Source organism: Anabrus simplex, chromosome 6 (assembly GCF_040414725.1).
Source record: "Anabrus simplex isolate iqAnaSimp1 chromosome 6, ASM4041472v1, whole genome shotgun sequence".
NCBI classification, from domain to species: Eukaryota; Metazoa; Arthropoda; class Insecta; order Orthoptera; family Tettigoniidae; genus Anabrus; species Anabrus simplex.
In genome coordinates this window covers 191,447,735-191,470,063 of record NC_090270.1, presented here as the reverse complement: position 1 = coordinate 191,470,063, position 22,329 = coordinate 191,447,735, and the positions used below count along the sequence as shown (strand labels likewise).

The following is a 22,329-nucleotide window of genomic DNA, read 5'->3' as shown; positions in this document are numbered from 1 at the left end:
ATACCATGGATGTATTCTTCGTCTGCGTCCCCCCCCCCCCCTGCCACAAGGGGTGGAAGTGAAAATTTACTTAATGAAATTTCTAATAATGAACAAAGACCTGAAATTGAGTACCCCGTGGAATAACGTTGGATGTAACACTTGGACAATTTTTTAGGAGACTAAAAAAACAATTTTAGGGTACGAAAACATAAAATATGTTGATGGAAATATTAAGACAAAGTTAATTGCAAGCCAGACAATATACTTCCATGACGCATTATATTTTCTCCATTTTAATGTATTGAATAAATGTTACTTTTCTAGCTTTACAGTGGAAGAAAGTTGATAACATGCATTTTAAGCATTCCTCAACCACTCATTTTCACACTGTCTTAATAAATTTATTAAAACATAACAATGGAACATTTACAATGTACGGAATTTAGCAACAAATGAGTAATACCAATATAAATGGTCCGTTATTGGACATTATAAATTTTCCAGCTAGCTCATTCCTGGTTGCCAGCGTTTCGCCCTCGTGTGCTAGGGTGGGCTCGTCAGTTGGTACCTAGCACACCTACCAATACGCTGGCCAGTGCATACCGTGGAGGCCACTGCGTAGGCTAACTGGAGCCACCGGCAGTGCCAATGCACTAAGAGACTTTGTCTCATCACTAAAAATTGATGCCTGCTTGGCCATCAGATGATATAGATGTTGATTCCCATAGGGAATCTGAAATATTTGTCCTGAATGAGCAAATTTATAATACCAATATAAATGGTCCGTTATTGGACATTATAAATTTTCCAGCTAGCTCATTCCTGGTTGCCAGCGTTTCGCCCTCGTGTGCTAGGGTGGGCTCGTCAGTTGGTACCTAGCACACCTACCAATACGCTGGCCAGTGCATACCGTGGAGGCCACTGCGTAGGCTAACTGGAGCCACCGGCAGTGCCAATGCACTAAGAGAATGAGCTAGCTGGAAAATTTATAATGTCCAATAACGGACCATTTATATTGGTATTATAAATTTGCTCATTCAGGACAAATATTTCAGATTCCCTATGGGAATCAACATCTATATCATCTGATGGCCAAGCAGGCATCAATTTTTAGTGATGAGACAAAGTCTCTTAGTGCATTGGCACTGCCGGTGGCTCCAGTTAGCCTACGCAGTGGCCTCCACGGTATGCACTGGCCAGCGTATTGGTAGGTGTGCTAGGTACCAACTGACGAGCCCACCCTAGCACACGAGGGCGAAACGCTGGCAACCAGGAATGAGCTAGCTGGAAAATTTATAATGTCCAATAACGGACCATTTATATTGGTATTATAAATTTGCTCATTCAGGACAAATATTTCAGATTCCCTATGGGAATCAACATCTATATCATCTGATGGCCAAGCAGGCATCAATTTTTAGTGATGAGACAAAGTCTCTTAGTGCATTGGCACTGCCGGTGGCTCCAGTTAGCCTACGCAGTGGCCTCCACGGTATGCACTGGCCAGCGTATTGGTAGGTGTGCTAGGTACCAACTGACGAGCCCACCCTAGCACACGAGGGCGAAACGCTGGCAACCAGGAATGAGCTAGCTGGAAAATTTATAATGTCCAATAACGGACCATTTATATTGGTATTATAAATTTGCTCATTCAGGACAAATATTTCAGATTCCCTATGGGAATCAACATCTATATCAACAAATGAGTATGCGTTACAATAATGTTTGTCTTCTCATTCGCATATGCTTTCCTCTGGTTGGCTCTGTTTTGGTGCGTCTGATGCAGGCAAGGAGTAATGAAAGTCTCTGTATTTCGGTTCCAGAAAAGGACACATGTCACAAGGTGACGCTTTTTGTCAGAAATAATAGGAAGAGGAGCTTTATAGATTGGCGGGAAGATTTTGCGAGAGGTGGTAACTTCAACATAAGATTTATTCTGAAGCCTCCACCTTATCTATACATTTGTTTACATACTAGCATTCACAGTACTGGTTTCGACCCTTCAAGGGTCATCCTCAGCTGACAATTACAAATATAGTTCTTAAAAAAGCATCACAATGGGAAATATTGTACAGTTGTGACAATTGTCCAATTCAACAGACCATCTAAAACAAATGATACAATTAAAATAACAAAATAAGTCCTCTTTTCTTGGATTATAAAAGTATTATGTAGTATACAAAGACATGTGATTTGCAAATGTTTTTGTTTTTGCTATTCTGATCAGCATAAAAATTGGAACTTGCAATGTTGTGTATGCACTGATAGTAGTATTCTTGAAGTGTCCACTATTGCGTTAAAACTTATGGATAATTGATTAAAACATTTCGGATGTCTATTCTTACGATAACTATATTGTTAATTTCACCATGTTCCTCTGCTGTTAGTATGAGCGTCTTGGAATGACTTGGACACTCTTTTTGAGGAATTGGGTAGTTGTCTAGTGTTCAGTTCGAGGCATTGTCAATATATATGTACAAGATTCATAATATATACTAATGCTGAGTTGATAGTAAAATTTAAAAATCAAAATAACAAATGTAGTCAAAAGCATCACCTTTCTAAAAGAATGCCTATCAAACGGACTAACGCCTAAATTTCTCAAAAAATATAACAACAAACACAGAAACACTAACCAAACCCATAATACGCAGAAAAAGACAAATCAAATTTGGCTAAAAGATGAAATCAAATTTTTATATAGGAAAAAACAACACCTCAATACACAACTTTACGAAACACACCTAAAAGCTTCCCATGACCTACCAGACAGTTACTGGGACAATTTCCAACAAATAACTAATGAAAAACTAACAAACATAGCCATCCAAAAACAGAACACATTAAATAGGAAGTTAAACGCATTGAAACAATCACATAGCCAGGATATGCAGAGTAATGCCCCCAATAGACACCATTTGACTAGACCTAACGATAGCAACCAACATACATTTCATCCAGCAATGAAAAATCTAACAAATACGACATTCGATGAAACAGAATCCATTATACTGAGTAAGGGACCCAAACATAATTGGGGAAACAATTCAGTTTTCCAAAATATCACTACAATCATTACAGAAACTGAGAATGCCATAAATAAAATACCTCATGAACAACGCGATGAAATTAGATACAAAATTAGGAAAAGATTACCACATTATATTAACAAAATCAGTAAGGAGAACAGCAACAAAGGTACCAAGAACAATATACAGATTAAAAATCTCAAAAACAAAATCAAACAGAACAATTTACTAATAACTAAAGCAGATAAAGGCAACACAACTGTCATCATGGACAAAAACGAATACATAGCCAAAACCAAAAACTGTTTTCAAGATGAAACTTTCCAAATCAAAAACAAAGACCCTACTAACAGCATCCAAAGAAACCTAAAAACATTACTAAAAAACACCCATTTTCTTCTAAACGAACAAGAAACTGCAAAACTCATTACAATGAACCCAGGACTACCAACCGCTAAAGCATACCCGAAAATTCACAAAGACAACGTCCCAATGAGGCCTATAATAAACTACAGACCGAGTCCAACTTACAAACGGTCACAATTTATCCAAACATTCCTTAAAAAACACTACGTATTTTTAGCTAAAAAACAATACAAAATTCAATAGAATTCTGCAACACCACAAAAGAAATAAAAATAGAACACCACCATAGTCTAGCATCATATGATATAATAAACATGTACCCTAACATACCCACGCAAAAAACCATAAAAATAGTAGAATCTAATCTCAAAAACCACAGCAAACTCAGTACCCTAGAAATAGAAGAGTTCATTAAATTACTCCATTTTGCTATCAACAACAACTATTTTAAATTTCATGACACCATATATCACCAGCAAGGTTTACCAATGGGATCCCCAACATCAGGTGTATTAGCTGAAATCTATATAGATTATATAGAACATCAAGAAATCCAAAAAATAGACAATATTCTTTTCTTTTCTGGTGTAGATTTGTAGATGATATATTTGTCATAACAGACAATAGATACACTAATGAAACCAAAATTTTAGAACAATTAAATGCAATAGACCCGCATATAAAATTCACCATGGAAACGCAAAACAATCACACCATAAACTACTTAGACATATCTATAACTAGGCACGATAACCATTTATCATACAAAATATACAGAAAGCCCACACATACATCCAATACAATAAAAATATACTCCACCCACCCCAACGCACATAAGAAAGCAGCATACTACAGTATGATATATAGAGCTTTTAATATACCACTAACAAAAGAAGAACTAAATAAAGAACTCAACCTAATCCATGAAATAGCCGGACAAAACGGATATAAAAAAGAAATGATCAACAAAATCATATACAAAATAAAAAATCAATCCAAATCCAAATTAATCAGAACTGAAAAAAACCAAGAAAGATTACATACTATTCACCTACAACAACACCCATATATATCCCATAACGAACATCTTCAAGAAACGAGGCCTAAAAATAGCCTATAAAACTACACACAGTAATATCAGCATTCTACACAATTCTAAATCTATTAATAATAAAAATCAATACAGCCACTCAGGAGTCTATCGCATGAGGTGCAACGACTGTGAAGCCAGTTACATTGGACGTACTGGGAGGAACTTCCAGATACGATACAATGAGCATATGCAATAAAACATAGTCATTTTTCAGGCATAGGACAACATATTGAAGATTACAAACACAAATTTACAAATATTGAAAATGACATGTAAATTCTAAGTACTAACCCCAAGAGCCCCTTACTCAATATAATGGAAGAATTTTATAGAAACTTAGATCAATATGTCAACCCAAATTTTAATCTGAACGAAATCACAGATAAAACCAACATTCTTTTTGATGCAGTCATCCCCCTCTTAAAAAATAATTACCTAAAAAGAAGCAACACCCGATACACATAAAAGAACCGCCAAGAGATACCCCCCGAGGTTATGAGCGCTCAATTCAATCTTACACAGTTACTCGTGTCGTGATATTCTTGTTCTTCTTCAAGATAACGTAAATTGTAGTGCACATGTTCTGCTCAAGTTGTAGCATGGAGTCTCTTTTGTTTTTCTGAAATTTTTGTTTCCGTAAATTGTCGGCAATAATTTTGAGGTTAAGGTTCGTAATTTTCATCTATTTCTTAGAGTATTTTCTGTTTGCAAATCTCGTGTTTTAGCAAAGTATTTTCAAAATTTTGTTTTTTGTTGCCTGTTGTGTTTTATTTGGTAGTAGTGATCTTCTAAAACGTTTTGTGTGTCGTATTTTAGCTTGGTATGTATTTAAATTTCCGGTCATCTGGTGTTGTTTTTGGTCTTTTGCTGTATCTGGGTTCGTTTCTGAGTAGGTATGGGACTATTTGGGATGGTTCCCAGCCAGTTGCTAAATTCAACGATTTCCTAGTTTGTCTTATGGTGCTTTTCCATCGTGTGTCTGTTCCCTTGTCACGTATATTTACCTGTATGTTTCTATACTTGGTAGGGAGGGTCTACATTGACTGTGATAGTCTTGTAGGGTGAAATGTGCTTACCATATTCATAGATCAGCGTCGCTGAGGCCATTTGGACAAATTTGACGGGTTACGGATCTGCACTTGTGCTCGTGACATGTTTGAAATCTGGTGCATCTGGTATGAGATTCCTCATAATCTTTTTTTGGTATTAGATGGCTCTAGATGGAAAATTATGTCTTTAGTTATTGTTAAAATGAATTCTAGGAAGATTTTCTGCAAACGTTCATTTCGGTGTCATCATGCGTGAGCTATTAATTTCGGTTAAATTCATTGTTGGTTTGCGGGTCATTAAGATTTGTTTTGGTTATTTTAATTTCATCACCAAAACCTTGTAGTAATATTCTGTAGGTATTACGATTTAGGAAAAGTTCTGCGATAAAGTTTTCTGGTTATTTTGTTTTATTTAATTTTCTTGATGTTAAAATTTCTTGCATTACAGGTTTCGTGTCTTCTAAATTTACTCAATTTGCGGAGGTATGGGATTTTGTAGACTGAGTAAGGTTCAAAATTGGGTAGCCAGGCTGTATCTGTCCTATTTTGTAAATAATTGTGAGTCTGTCTTGGGGACCTGGGAAGGCACATATGTGTGTGTGCTGAGACTTAGGGCTTAAGGTGCTGAGAGACCATTCCTCTCCTGGGAGTACAATATTGGCCCTAGGAGTCTCAGTGTCGTGTGAATAAGTTCAAGGGTACTTGAGGTCATGTTTTGTCCTTTTACTTTCTGGGTACTACTTGATGTGTCATCACACGGCTTTTCGCGTGTGTGTACTGTGTTTTTGTGATGTCGTGTGATGGAGTCGGTGTTGAGGTCGTGTGTGCCTTTTACCATTGGTTGGTTATGCTGATTCAGAGGTCGTCGCACTGGTGTCTTGTGTGTGCTTTGGTGGTGTCGTGTATTAGAGGACAGATCGGCTTGCTAGTCTAGTGTGTCGTGCTGTTATCTGATAATCTCTAGTATGAAGGTTGTACTTGTGCCTTTTATTGTTTATGTCAGTGAGTTGGATTTCTGTATGCGCACTCTTGCATTGCTTTTGTTTTTTTTATTTCGGAGTTTCTGTTGGTAAGGCAATGTGATTTTGTATTCCTGGCTTAATTGCACTTTAATTTGGCTGGTGTGACACGCAATACGTAATGTGAGTTTATCTATGCAAACATTTTATGAGTACATGACATGGTAAATGAACAGTGACTTACTAACCTCAATTCATTCAAAATGGTTGCAAGCTAATGTAATTAAGTATTTATTTCCCTGTTTTGAGTTCCCTTGCAACATTCTAAATTCTTCCTTTTATTTGTTTGGTTCTTTTCTTAATGTTGGGTGATTAAGAATGCACACGGTAAATTAATTTAGTAGTTATTAGGAATTTATTTAGTTGTAAGCAAAATTCTAGTTAATGAACTGTGCAGACATATTTTAGAACTTATAATTAATAATTTAATTAAGGGTTGCCTTTGTTGTAATGAGTATGGTCATTTGTGACTATATTAGGTATATTGTAATGTAATGTATTTTGGGGTAAGATTAGAATTTTATTAATGGGGATAGTTAGGGATTTTTGTAATGTTTTTGGTACTAGGGTAAACACTGGAAGATTTTCTTTTAGTCTTTTAAATTGTCCTAAATTCTGAAATAGCACTTGCCAAGGGGACTGGGGTATCCCAGAACTATGGGAGGGGACTTCCCTAAGGAGTCTTGTTATTGTTACTGAAAAAACAAAAACCCAGCCTTGAAGCTCAACTTTAAGTCTTCAATAGTTCAGGGCAGTGGCCTTATTTCTTCAGTTCCAAGTTTCTGCTGTGTCTGTTTATGTTCCAGTGACTGCAATACCACGGACTCGTGTTCAACCTGGGGTATCTGTTTGGAGCCTGCAACGCAACTATTGGCTACTAATATCTGATGGTGTAATGAGAAGGTGTGTTTGATGGCGGCAGTAGGCAGTGCTGCTCCAGCAACGTTCGCCTATTATAGGCCAGTTAACTAAGCTGGTGGACTGTGCTGAGGCTGTAAGAGAGCAATGGTGGGACTGCAATATGGATGGAGACGTTGGCATTGGCCGCGGTCAGCACCTTTTGTTTTGCCCATATAGAAGTTCCTGAAGAGAACGAAGATAAAAATTTGTGGTGTGGTGCAATTGCGGTGTTGCAAGAATCTTCAAATCTCCATTAAAGCCTCCCTTTAATTTAATTTAGATTTTTTTTTTTTTTTTTTTTTTTTTTTTTTTTTTTTTTTTTTTTTTTGTCGAGCAGAGCTCAACGTTGGCAGGAGGAGACTCTAATATGTGGTGGGACGGAGAACTGGAACTAAGCATTGTATGTTGCAAGAAGTAATTATTGTAATATATAAGTAATAATAATAATAACGTAAACGTTTCCACCTTTTCAATACTACAATATATTCACAAAATTACAAAATTATACGGTACTAGTTTCGACCCATCTAGGGGTCATCATCAGCCGTATTGGAGCAAAGATCATTTGTGGCGAAATCCTAAGACAATGTTATTTTAAAGAATAACAAGTGAAATGAGATGTTATGGTAATAGTTAATAATACAAGGAATATACATACTAAGAGGTTTTTAACAAAGAATAAAGTATAAATGGGGTGTTGTAAAAATTATAATCATGGAAATCAGTAAGTTCTTGCATTGAAATGAAATATGGCTTAGTGTAATTGTCTTGGAAAAGTACCTTTGATTAAATTTAGGATTGAGTTTAGGTTCGCTGCATTATTGTTTCTGAGGAAAGTGATAAATAGATCGAAGAGTATGTTGGGTTTCTCTGTGATTTCATTGAGATTGTGACTGGCATTAAAGTATTGGTCTAGGTGTATGTAGTAATTTTCCATTATGTTCAGTAAAGGGCCCTTGTTTGCTAATACGAGGATGTCCATGTCTTGTTCAATATTGGTGAAATTATGGTTATAATCTTGCATGTGTTGGCCGATGGCTGAAAACTTGTTGTATTTTATTGCGTTAGTGTGCTCGTGGTATCTGATAATGAAGTTTCTCCCGGTTTGCCCGATGTAGGTTTTTTTACAGGTGGTACATTTGATCCTATAAACTCCTGATTTTAAAAAACTGCTGGTCTTGTTGATGTGTGAAGTATTGTATAAAACATTCATGTTCTTATTGTTGGTTTTGAAGGCTATTTTAACGCCTTGTTTCTTAAAGATGTTGGTTAACTTGTAGATATCATTTCATTTCAATAATTATAATTGATTATAATTTTTACAACACCCCATTTATACTTCATTCTTTGTTAAAAACCTCTTAGTATGTATATTCCTTGTATTATTAACTATTACCATAACATCTCATTTCACTTGTTATTCTTTAAAATAACATTGTCTTAGGATTTCGCCACAAATGATCTTTGCTCCAATACGGCTGATGATGACCCCTAGATGGGTCGAAACTAGTACCGTATAATTTTGTAATTTTGTGAATATATTGTAGTATTGAAAAGGTGGAAACGTTTACGTTATTATTATTATTATTACTTATATATTATTCTCAGTTCAATACGGACCAAAAACATGAAATTCATAACCATCAAGTAATTATTGAATTTGGAAATGTAATTTTTAAAGTTTTTCTGAAGGATTTCATTTTTGTTTGTAATATTTTGTATTGTGAAACATGAAGAAATAAGAACTCTGGACTCTGCTGGAAATTTTTTTTATGTAACTGAAAGAAAATATTATGTTTGTAATAATTGTTTTTAAAATGTAATTTAGGACAGCAAGATATATGGAACTGTAAATGAACATTGCAAGATGCAAGAAGTATTTTGAAGTGATGGTTGTATTCAAATTTTATGTAACTTGAAGATGCAAGAAGTATTCTGAAGTGATTGTTGTATTCAAATTTTATGTAACTTGACCAAATGTTAATTTGATGTTTGTAGATTGAAGGATTTAAAAGGTAACTTAATTTTGAGGCATCCTATACCGCACTGCGGTTACCAATGTTGAACAGGTGATGTAATTCCTCTTGCATCAGTAGGCCAGGAAATGACCATATGTGGTCATGCAATTGTATTGGCAAAAAAAACAGGAATCTAGTGGAATAGAGTCCTATTGGTGGATTGTGATTTGTCAATTTTCGGCCTAAGGCCGCTTCGCGTACGTGATGCAATTAGGCCAGATCTATTCCATCTGACCATCCCCAAGTGCGGATGCGCTCGAGGGTTTCCCCTCCGGGAACCCTACCTCCTTATTGGTAAGTGCCATTTCTATTGCCATTTCAAAGTTTTCTGATTTCGTTTGATTTAATTCCTTTTGCGTTTCGGCGTTTTCTTGCTTAATGTAATTTTTAAAGTTTTTTTTATTTAACGTGTCTGAGTTTGCCCTAGATTCCCGTTGGTTGTAATTCCAAATCTTTTACCTGCATTTTAAATCGACAACCCATGTGTAATTCTGAGCATGTTAAACTTGTGTTTACTAAGTGATTTAAGTATCCTGATTATGTTTTTGCTTTGGCTAGTCAATCTGTATCTGTTGTTGAGTCAAGCATCAGTTGCTATGTAATTTAACTTGCTTCTTGTAATCCTTCTTTGTTATTTTTAATATAGTTGTGCTAGAGGGTGAATCTTGTGAACCTTTTCTCCCCCATAACGCCATACCTTCCCATGGACCTCATATGGATCCTGCACCTTCCACAATCCTCCTTTAGTTTTCATTATTAGGCCTGTAAGTTTTCTTTTGTGTCTGGTTTGATTTGGCGTTTTTATTATCTACCGTCATATTTTCAAGTTTTGATGTGTAACCACCATCACTGTGTTATTTTACGATTTCCCTATCCATATTATTACGTGTCAATATTATTTACTATTTCTTTTTTTGTATTATTATTATTTTTGTATTATTATTATTATTATTATTATTGTGTACGCGTTGTCACACAACAATGCTACAAAATATATGTAACAGGAGAAATCCTGAGGGACTTTGAACAAATTTTCCTAATAGCCCCTAAAAAGTAATGTGAAATAGAATTGTGAAGACCATAGAACTCAAGAGTATCACATCACATGTCAAAGTAACTTACGAGAATAATATGCCACAGAATAGAAAGAAAAGTAGAAGAATGCATTCCAGATGATCGATGTATTGTAGTTTCAGAAAAGGAACAAGAGAAGCCATGTTAAGCCTTTGTCTGGTCACTGAAAAACACCTCCAAGTAAACTAAATGGTTATAACAACATTCATAGACATTTAGAAAGCCTTCTGATGATATGAACTGGGACATCATGCTTCAAGCTCTATAAAGTATATAGTAGATTACAGAGATAGAATATATAATTTATACAAAAACCAAACTGCTCTTGTAGGAAAATAACAACTGCCATCTAAGATCAAAAAGGTCCGGCCTTGCGGTGTAGGGGGCAACGCGTCCGCCTAGCACCTGGTGGCCCCGGGTTCGATTCCCGGCCGGATCAGGGGTTTTTAATTGTGATGATTAATATCCCTAGCCTGGGGACTGGGTGTTTGTGACGTCCTTAATCTTCCTTTCCTCACACACAACATTCCACACTACCGCCATTCCAATTACACGCAGGTTCATACAATATAGTGCCAGTAGGGGCAAAAGATCCACATGGCTCGACGCCCTGAACAAATAGCATTTAAAAAAAAATCAAAAAGGCTATAAGACAAGAATGTGAGTTGTTGTCAGTCTTATTCAGTCCCTATACTGAAGAGGGTATGAAGGAATTTAGCAAGAGAAACCAGCAGGGAATAAAATGTCAATGCTAAAGTCCTCCATATGATCAAATATACAGATGACAACCTCTTGACTGCTGAAAGTGAGACAGAATTACAAGAGGCTTTAGAAAAACTTAAAGTAAATTTCACAGGAAACTGCAAAAGAAAAACAAAGGTGATAAAATGTTCAAGAGATGGAGATCAAATTGCAGAAATTAAACTAGGCCTAGATAGTACAAGGCTCAAATTGTGTTAAATCCTTTTGTTGCCTTGGAAGTAGGATAAAATCGGATGAAAGGTAGATGATGATGATACTGTCTTGTTGTTTAAAGGGGCCTAACATCTAAGGTCATTGGTCCCTATGAATGAAAGGTGGAGAAAGGATGTGGTAGCAAGAACTGCTCTTCAGAAACAAGCTTTTATGAAAAGATGATCGCTGCTGACATCAAAGTCATTTTCACAAAAAAAATCCCAGGACATCATTCATGAAAAACCTTTGTATGGAGTGTTGCTCCATATGCATCAGATACCTGGACACTTAGGGAAAGCATAAAAATGAAAAATGAAATAATTTATAATGGGGTGCTGGTGATGGATGCTGAAAATTCCTTGGACGGAGATAATTAAAAAATGAAAATGTTCTACAGACAATAAATGAAAAACTAAATTTCCACAGACTGTGTTGTTTCAGAAATACTGCCACAATGGCCTGAAGCTAAAAATTATTCAGATTTGCAACTTAAAAAAAAGAATCACCCCTTTTACTCATGACAGTAATGAGTGATATGTGTGTGCAGATACCGGTAGCCTATTGCACACTTTATGTATTCACCATACCAGCTGATGACATGTAACACACAACATGGGCTACACACTCTGAACATGAAATGTAGGAGATGGTTCTGATGAGACAAGTTGACTCTGCACACAGGTGGTAGAATACAAGGAACATAGGTCAAACACATATGAAGAATGAATACAAATAAATACATAATGGAAAGGAAAAGAAAACTAAAAATCACTGGTTCAAAGAAGTCCAAGAAGATTTAAATGAATTAGGCTTGACAATTCAAAAAATTGAAAACAGAGAAGGGAAGAGGATCCTGAGAAATAACGACGTGAGACTTAAACTGAAGACCTATACACGCAAACAGTACAACATAACTGACGAAGAACGGGCAGCCAGGTCAGAGAGAATGAAACATTTCTGGGAACAAAAGAAAAAACATCAACTAAATTTGTAACCAATATTCATAAGACTTGACTGTATATACATTGATTTCAGTGCTCTAATGTGGGCATAAAATAAAATAAAAAAAACAATTAAAGGTACATTTCTAATGATTAATAATAAACACTCTGATATTACAGATATCACAACCCTGAGGTGTGTATATTATTAAGTCTATTTTGCATAAATTTATTTCAATATCTTATATGGAAGGTTTTCCATTTTAAATACTGTTCATTTATAGGAGAGTGCAGTATCTGGGAATTCTGAACTAATTACAGACAGTAAACCACATGAATGACCATTTGAGCTAAGAACGGACAGCAAACCACAGCACCAAGAAATTTGATGAATCACCAATATTGACATGCCCCTGGAAGTTGGGTACTTCACGGAGAGGATGCTGATGCCTTTATAAGGTTGTGTTCAACGTGGGGAAACTGTCTATTGTCTGTTATTTATTGCAAGTAAACTACAGTACTAAGTGTTGAGTACTATAACCTGTTGCCAGTTATCTTCAATCTTGAATATGTTGTTGAACTGCTATACTTGTTGCTTTTAACTTCGCTTATGCAGGCAAGCTTTGTTTGTTTGTTTGTTTGTTTGTTTGTTTGTTTGTTTGTTTGTTTGTTTGTTTGTTTGTTGGGCAGAATTTTCTTATGGGTGCTTGTTAAAAGTCCAATGTATACTTTTACAGCCTAAACAAGTTTTGAAAAGACAACAATTTGAGTTTTGCAAAGTGAATAGTATCTTTAAAACATTGCTAATATCAGTGTGTGATGTAAGGTACAGTACGAAAGATATTATCTGGATCAAGATAATCTGTGTCGATGGTACGATGGGATGGGAAAGGCCTAGGAGGTGGAAGGAAGTGGCTGTGGCCTTAATTAAGGTACAGCCCCAGCATTTGCCTGGTGTGAAAATGGGAAACCACGGAAAACCATCTTCAGGGCTGCCGATAGTGGGATTTGAACCTACTATCTCCCGGATGCAAGCTCACAGCCGCGTACCTCTACACGCACGGCCAACTCGCCCGGTGAAAATTGAAGCTGAGAGAGAGAGAAAAAAAAAAGAAAGAAAACTTATCAGTCACATTCAGCAGCACGGTGAATTTCTCTGCAACATCACTGATGGAAGAATTTTTTTTTTGCTAGTTGTTTCACATCGCACCAACACAGATAGGTCTTATGGCGACGACGGGACAGGAAAGGCCTAGGAATGGGAAGGAAGCGGCCGTGGCCTTAATTACGGTACAGCCCCAATATTTGCCCGGTGTGAAAATGGGAAACCACGGAAAACCATTTTCAGGGCTGCCGACAGTGGGGTTCGAACCCACTATCTCCCGGATGCGAGTTCACAGCTGCATGTTCCTAATCGCACGGCCAACTGGCCCAGTGATAGAAGAATTGTTGGGAGAAAAAAAAAGAGGATTGTGACCTAGAACATCATACGATAAGAACCTGCTCACGAGGATGAACTGCAAGTCCTATGCAGAACTGGAAAGATTAGCTTAGACAGATACTTATGACTGCAGTACCAAGGTCTGGCCTTTAGAGTATGATGGTGATAAAGATAATGTCAACCTTATATTACAGTCCAAAAAGCCTTTAAAGGGCCCTAATACTACCGTGACAACTGCTTCCCAGCCAATTCTGTCTTTAAGCATAAGCAACAGTTTAGCACAAGAGGACTATTCCACCAGTTTCCCCTCTAAGTTAAATTCTGCATAATTTGCATTAAATTCACCAATTTCCAGTGACCTCGCTTTCACAATAAACTTCACAGTATAAATAAAAAAGGCTATGTTGATGTTATATGACTGAAGATTATAATAGCAGACTGAAAAGAAAAAAAAAAGTTCAATGGTACAGACCTCAGTACCAGCTTTTACATTTGAATGGTGAGTATGTTAAAATTCTGACATTTAAAATAAAGAGTAGAAGAAGCACTCACTTGCCATGTACCCGATAATATGCCAACTGCAAAGCCATTTGTACAAAGGAGTCTGGATGTAGTTTGTGCTGCTGAATGAAGTCCTTGCCATAGCCCTTGAATTTCTCACACACTATCACTACAAGTGATTTCTGTGAAAAATAAAACAGTATTAAGTGAAAACAAGATCAGTGTGCTATTGAAATGGGATGCAAAGTGATAGGGAAGGGAGAGGTTAAAGAAGAAAGGATTTTCTTTTAGATGTCCACTGAGAAATTTATATACCAGCAGGCCTATTTTTAACATATCATTTAACATAGAGATAGTTATCATCAGGGTGCAATCAGATGTAAATTAAGCATGAAGCATACTACAGTACCCACAATGGAAATCTTTACATTCGTGAATATAGAGTCAACTTCTCCCTTGTGTATCCGGCGCAAAACGAAGCAGGCGAAGTCTCGCATCATGTGATTGTTGACTGTATGGTTGTGGCATGCTACTTTTATAGCAACCTTTGCCTGTTATTTCTGGATTGTTAAAGGCATGGTTCTTTGCCATTCACTTCAGTCACTTGTAGTTCTGTGTTTCCTGTGCTTCTATCTCTCTGTGTACTGTCCACATAATGGGACAGAAGAACCTCTCAGCTGAAGAAAAGATTGGGCTTTGATGTTGTAAGTGCACGGCATGTCCATTCATGTAACCACAGAATTTGAACAATGTTGAAGCAGCTTATTTATGATCAAAAGTGAAATTTGTATGGGATAAAGTAATAAATTCTAGTTTTAGTTTGGGTATTATCTATCCTCTTGATATGGTACTAGGTTTGGGTAAGGTCAGATAGATTGTCATCATCACAGCTGCAGTCAGCAGAAACTGTAGGGAAAGGGAGAGAGAGAAAAAAAAAAAAAAAAAAATCTCAGGCGCAGCGCAGCAAAGTTTGGGTAGACACAGAGATATCTTATTCATAAACTGTGGATAATGGGTGTAAAAGCAGTGAGGACAACTGCTGATCGAGAGAGTTGATGAAAACTGTAGGAGAAATTTCCTTAAATGTGTTTTAAAAGAAATTCATAAGTCTCGTATGCTGGCCCCGTGGTGTAGGGATAGCATGCCTGAATCTTACCCTGAGGCCCCAGATTCGATTCCTGGCCAGGTCAGGGATTTTTACTTGGATCTGAGGATTGGTTCGAAGTTCACTCAGCCTACGTGATTAGAATTGAGGAGCTATCTGACAGTGAGGTAGCGGCCCTGGTCTAGAAAGCCAAGAATAACAACTGAGAGGATTCGTCGTGCTGACCACACAACACCTCGCAATCTGCAGGCCTTTCACTTGGTAGGCCAAGGTCCTTCAAGGGCTGTAGTGCCATGGGGTTAGGGGGGGTGTTTATAAGTCTCCTATGTAATTTTCAGATCATGCACCAGGATTTTTTTGCTAGAGGCTTAATGTCGCATTAACATACTGAAGGTTTGTGGTGGCGCAAGGATGGGATTGGGAAGGAAGCGGCCATGATCTTAATTAAGGTACAGCCTCAGCATTTGCCTGGTATGAAAATGGGAAACCATGGAAAACCACATTCAGGGCTGCTGATGGTGGGATTCGAATCCACCATTTCCTAGATGCAAGCTTACAGCTACATGACCATAACCGCACAGGCAACTCACTCAGTCATGCTCCAGGATACAGATGAGTTGTGTAAGGCAACACCTTATACAACTGTGAGCTGCAGTGACGTTAGCAGAGATAAATAAAATCTATTTGCATAATACATTCAACAGAATACTCTATATTAATGCCGTCATGCTGAGAATTCATCCAGTTGGCAGGATTTCTTCCATACATGTTACATGACTTTGACTGAAAATTTCAATTTGACAGTCTAAAATAAGTAAATCAAGGATATTGATATAAGATTTTCTTTTCTTTCACCAATGGTTTAATATCAATAGGTTACTGGCAACAATGGCGAAGGACTAGGACAGGGAAAGGAGTAGCCGTGGCCTTAATTAAGGTACAGCCTGGTGTGAAAGTGGGGAAAATATGGAATACCATCTTCAGGGCTAGAGATGGTGGGGTGCGATCCAGCTCGACTAAGCAAAATCATAGACAAAATAGACCCAAGGTGTACCACACATTATGGTACCACCCAACGAGGTAGTTTATAGTATACAAGAGCGGCTATAGTAGCTCGATTAGCGCTCCGGACGGAGGCAAGCAACACTATGGCCACCATGATATAGATGTGCCAGCTAATGACAATAGCTGTCAGAGTAATCTCGCATGTGTGTCAAGTTCATCGTTGATAGAAATTATTTTATATTTTGGCTTTATTTATTGTAGCATGAATATGCCTACATTCTGTTTCACATGCTTTTGTTCGAGTAACACAATGTATTTTATTTCAGGTAAGTTTATTTATTTCTATTATACAAAGGCTACATATATTGAAAGATCATCTTCATATTCGCCACTGTAAAGCACAAATTCTCGTCACAAGTTATCATTAGAAGACAAGTAGCTGAGTAGGCAGTGGGTAACATGAAGAGAGACAAGTGGTATCCCAAACAGTAAAATATTCTTTGTTCAGAACAGTTGAAGAGCACTGTATGTATGCATCTAACCCTTGTCCCGTTTCTCTATGGCATCAGGTGTTTAGTTAATGACAGGAAATGTTATCCAAAGCATTACCGACAATCTAGAATTGCTCTTCTCATCCATACATAATATGGGAGGAAACCGAAATAATCCCAATGTGGAGCAATTCAGTTAGCATACAAGAAGTGTTTACTGGGACAGATAGACCCATCGATAAGAAGTGATGCTTCTCTTATCTATGTACTACGGTTTCTTCTGATGACAGCACCTCTACTGATCATGATTGCCGCACTACAAATTAAAAGTCATTCACCAAGTACTCTGAAAATGATGTTGAGTACATAGCAGGAAATGTCATCAGGAGGTGGGAGAGAAAATAAAAGTCAAGATTCTCTGAAGGTTATGTTTGCTCAGCATTCTGACGAGAAGAAAGTACTTATTGCCTAGAAGGATATAAAATACAGTCTCTTTATCTTGTCACATGGCTGAAAAAGTGTTCCAAAAAAGTCACTGTCGTGAAGATGTAACAAACCTTATGTTAAAGTTATAGACTGAAATTCTCTTGTCAGTTACAGGGGAGCTGTTTTAGGATAACAATATTTTATTTACTGCTACCGAGTTCAGTGAGGAAACCCATTAACCCAGCATGACAAAACTACTCTTAAAGCAGTATTTTAAATTAGACTGCACCACGAATACAGAGTTATTATGCAAGAACCGACAGGAGTAACTATAAGGAAGATGTACACAAAATTAATACTTTTCATGGGGCAATGAATCAGAGGTAGAAAATACATATGGTTCATGTGAATGAGAGAGCTGTTTCGAATCGAGAAATGTGACTATAAATAGATCAATACAAAATTCTATTTCTTTATTGTAAATTGTATTTCCAGTTTGTGTTATAAAAATGTTATGTAGAACGGTTGCTTTTAAAATGTGTGATAATTCATTCAAGTGTGTTTAATTTTCTTGGCTGGTTAGATATGCATTCTAATCCGTAATTTTGTACTGTAGGCCTACACTCTTTTGCATGTTGATAAATTGAAGATGTGTGGATATCTCCACATCTTTGTGATAACATAATTATCGATTTTTTATCATTTTCAACAATATATCACTTCATGGAAAAAACAAACTGTTGCGTATTTTGTTTATTTTTAGTTACAGTACATTGTGATTCTGTAGCGAACCTCTGCTTAAGGAAAACTTATACGCATCAAATAGTTACATTTTTCATCCGATATTTTCATTATAAACTCAAAATAATATCTAATTGTTATACCTAATGAATAAGATCTGTGTGAAAATGTCTCATAATCCCACTTTGTTCTGCACTCGCTTACACAGCAATCCGCCTAAAGAGGTACATTTAAGATATGGCAGTCGCCAGTTCAACTTTCTTCAAAGATGGCAGCATGATAGCCACTGTAAGTATTATATTCTAGCTCCCTGGTACCACCCACAGGTAATATGACCCATAGTGTTCCTCACATAAAGGCACTACTCACAGGCAACACAGACCCATGGTGGTCCACACATAGTGATGTACTAATCATGGGCAATGCACAATTCCGTGGTGTTCTTCAATAGTGACACCAATCACAGACAACACAGCCCCAAGGCGCTCCTCATATACTGGTACTACTCAGAGGTAACACAGACCCATTCTGAATACAGGGGAACCAACACAATTGAGCGTGGGGCACGCCAGTGCCTCCTGCACGGACGCCAGTCCATGATGCTGCGTGCCCGCTCCCCCACCTCGGAGGAATGCACACGATGGTACTAATCATAGGCGATCTCCATACCCATGGTGTTACTCACATAATGGTATTAATCAAAAGTAACGCCAACCCATAGTGTTCCTCACTTAATGGTACTAAACCACAAGTAATCTCATGGTTCCAAATCCATCATCCCTTGGTTGTCCCCTTTAGTCACCTCTTATGACAGGCAGGAGATGCCATGGGTGTATTCTTCGTCTGCGTCTTCCACCCACAGTGGGTAAGAGAGAAATATTCAACAGCTTAAACATATTTAAGATTTGTTGGCTGACACCTTACAATAAAAGATTTGAGCTATTAATGAGAAACTCGAGCTTATTATTTGTTACACAAAATCTCAATTCATGGTGAAACTGACAACAGACACACATGTACCAGTATATTTCTTTCTATGGACAGATGTATCTCACATTTCTTAGTTCTCTTGTTTGCCTCTATAATGCTTTTAAAACACTTACACTTGGAATCCATTCATTCTTACTTTTGTTTCTCTTGCATTCTACCACCAACTAATCTTCAACTTTTATAATTTAATCAGAAAAGTATATTAATTTCCATGGTTTCATATTTTCACACCAGGCAAACGCTGGAGCTGTACCTTAATTAAGGTCATGGCCACTTCCTTCCCACTCTTAGCTCTCTCCTATCCCATCGTCGCCTTAAGACCTATCTGTGTCGGTACAATGTAAAGCAGACTGTTAAAAAAAAGACATAAACTTAGGTTCAAAGAAAAGCCCACAATAACTCATATGTCACCGTTAAACTGACAACTTCAAAACTAGTCTGAATGCAGATGAAATGTTACTGCAAACCTACAGTACAAATAACTAACTGTCAAAGACAAGCTATGTGTGCGCAAGATCAGGTGTCTTGCATTATTGACAACTCATATGCTGGTGTGCCGTGTAAACACAGTACAAATAATAGTGTACTGTAAACAATAAAAGACTGAGAACCACTGGTCTAAACTATTCACTTCTCCACCAGATGTAAATCATATTTAGTTAATCAGGCCAACTGAGCATTAAGTGAGGGTCAAATGTTAAACTAACTGTCAAAAAGCACTGTATTTGTACTTACATTAGGGGCAAGTTCTTCTTTGGCCCGTTGTAATTCACTCTCAATGAATGCATCAATTTGGAAATTAATTTCAACAGGTTCTGGAACATATCTGATCTTATGAGTGGCATATTTCTCCTCTTTGTGTTCCAGCAGAGCTAGGTATACATAATAAAGTGCTGCTACACTGATCATTCCATCAAATGCTGTATGCTGAGAAGAGAAGTAGAGGCAGTGATAAAATGAACGAATGATAGCAATAAAATTGAAACAATTCAAATACATGTAATTGATGTAGTTAACTTACATCACAAAGACCTCCAATAGCACCACTTTGATAAAAAATAACGCACAAACTTTTGTCAGTCCATCGATTACTGAAGTCCCCACATAAAGAAAAATATGAAGCCCCTGAATCATCTTCAGGTCTATCTTTATCAAGGACAATCATAAACATAGCTGTCTCTATATCGTGCAACATGGAGCGATTCTGAAGAGATAAGTCTTGAAGATATGTGCGGTTCTGAAACAAACATTTCTTTACATTATTTATGATGTAATAACAGCATTAAATATATATATTGCAAGATTTATCATTAATGCAAAACAGAAGAGTTTCCAGAAAATGTAATCAACAATGTATTTTAAGATTATATATCATGGTATACAACTACGAGCATGTCTTTGGATGGCGCTCAAACCACGACGAGAGTTTATTTCTGTAATTTCTCAAGTAAAACAACAGCAAGGTAAATGCTATATAGCTCACTTTGTAGTGATACATGTGAGTAATAGGCAACCTATGAATAGTTTGCGAGAGGCACATATGCAGTCTTCAAAATATCTGAAAAATGTCAGTGTGATATTAGTGAAATCCAGGCCAATCTTGAACACAACATACATGAGAGTTGTGGCCCTGCTTTACAACTTATCTGGATATACTTCATTGTGTATGACTTATTCTACAATATTGTATTTTCTGTACTTGCAAGCTATCCTACGAAGGTATACAGAATTTAACACCATACTGGAATGTATCAACCATAAACTGCTAAAAGAAATGCCTCCCTTGCTACAACAATTTATTGCAAGCTTTGAGCAAATGATGATGATGAACCAGTCTGGACAGGGAGAATTTGGATGATAAGGAAATATCATGACTTATACCAACACTCAAGAGGAAATCTCACACACATTTAGGAAAAGATATTTGAAATTTTATGAGTATATTGTCAAAATGGGTAATCAGATTGACTAAAAGAGTTCTAAATCTTCCCCCTTCAATGAAAGTAAAAAACTAATTGGCTGCTCGATGTTGGAAAAGATCTTCAGGAAATAGGCATTACAGATGGCATTGTATTAGACAGATCTAGGTTCAGAAAATTAGTCGACAATCACTGCTTTACACACCATCCAAGCACTACCGCTAATAAAACCTAGTCAGAAGATTGCAAGAAAAGCCACAATAAGAAGATGAGGAGATTTTGAGAGAATAAATAGGCAACAACAACAGCAGCCAAATAAGTTCAATCATGTTCCTTAGTCAGGCATAACAAAGTAATAATAATAATAATAATAATAATAATAATAATAATAATAATAATAATAATAATAATAATAATAATAATAATAATAATAATGATGATAATAATAATATGAAGAGTTTTGCATCCCACTAACTACTTTTACAGTTTTCAGAGATGTTGAGGTGTCAGAATTTTGTCCTGCAGGAATTATTTTATGTGCTGGTAAAGCTACCAACATTAGACTGGTACCACTGAGCCCCTTCAAATACCACAGAACTAAGATGGGATTGAACCCATAAACTTGGGCTCAGAAGGTCAGTGTTTCTACCGACTGAGCCACTCAACCCGATTGCAAGAGCTTCTTTAAGATGCTAACCAAACAAATGAATATAATGAGAATGTTTGGAAATTTTATGATATGAGAATTTTGTAATTGTACTTATAACTTCCAGTATGTGAAGCTTGTCACGACTGTGTGTCGTGATGCACCCCTTTCATATCTCAGTGCCGAGAGAACAGACTCGAGCGAGTCTCGAATCCGCAACCTCTGAGAATGAGAGATTAGGAGTAATGGTTTAAACCTAAGCAAATGTACAATGGTAGCAAGAACTTACAGTGCTCCAAATATTCATGTGAGTGATGATTTTATCTGAGTGTAAATTCAAAATATTCAAAGCATATAATTCAAAACAATTTAACATACAGCAAAGTTTAGTGGAAGCAAATCCGGTGTTGTGTGTAACACCGGGAAATATTCGACAAAATGACGCCAATGTAGAAATAGAAGTAGAACCCTGAGGGAAGTTTGAGAAACTAGTGGGAAGAAGTGTCACATAGGCCACGCAGTGATTTTGACGCATCAGAAAAGTACTTTGTTCTAGAGTGTTCCATAACACTCCCCATTAGTTTAGTGGGAGGAATACGTGAACCAATCAGACAGAGATGCAACAGAACTCTATGCTAG

At 36.9% G+C, this 22,329-nt stretch overlaps 1 protein-coding gene across 4 annotated transcripts in view; it reads right to left on the bottom strand.

Annotated features, from left to right (window-relative positions):
* CROT (Carnitine O-octanoyltransferase) overlaps positions 1-22,329 on the bottom strand; it is a 160,754-nt gene that overhangs the window by 36,774 nt on the left and 101,651 nt on the right. For all 4 annotated transcript variants that reach the window (XM_067149186.2, XM_067149185.2, XM_068228089.1 and 1 more), the window contains exons 6-8: positions 20,147-20,362; positions 19,861-20,052; positions 14,419-14,549 (exon numbers count right to left, since the gene is read on the bottom strand). In XM_067149186.2, the coding sequence (XP_067005287.2) occupies positions 14,419-14,549; positions 19,861-20,052; positions 20,147-20,362 (539 nt within the window). The remainder of the gene's footprint in view (positions 1-14,418; positions 14,550-19,860; positions 20,053-20,146; positions 20,363-22,329) is intronic.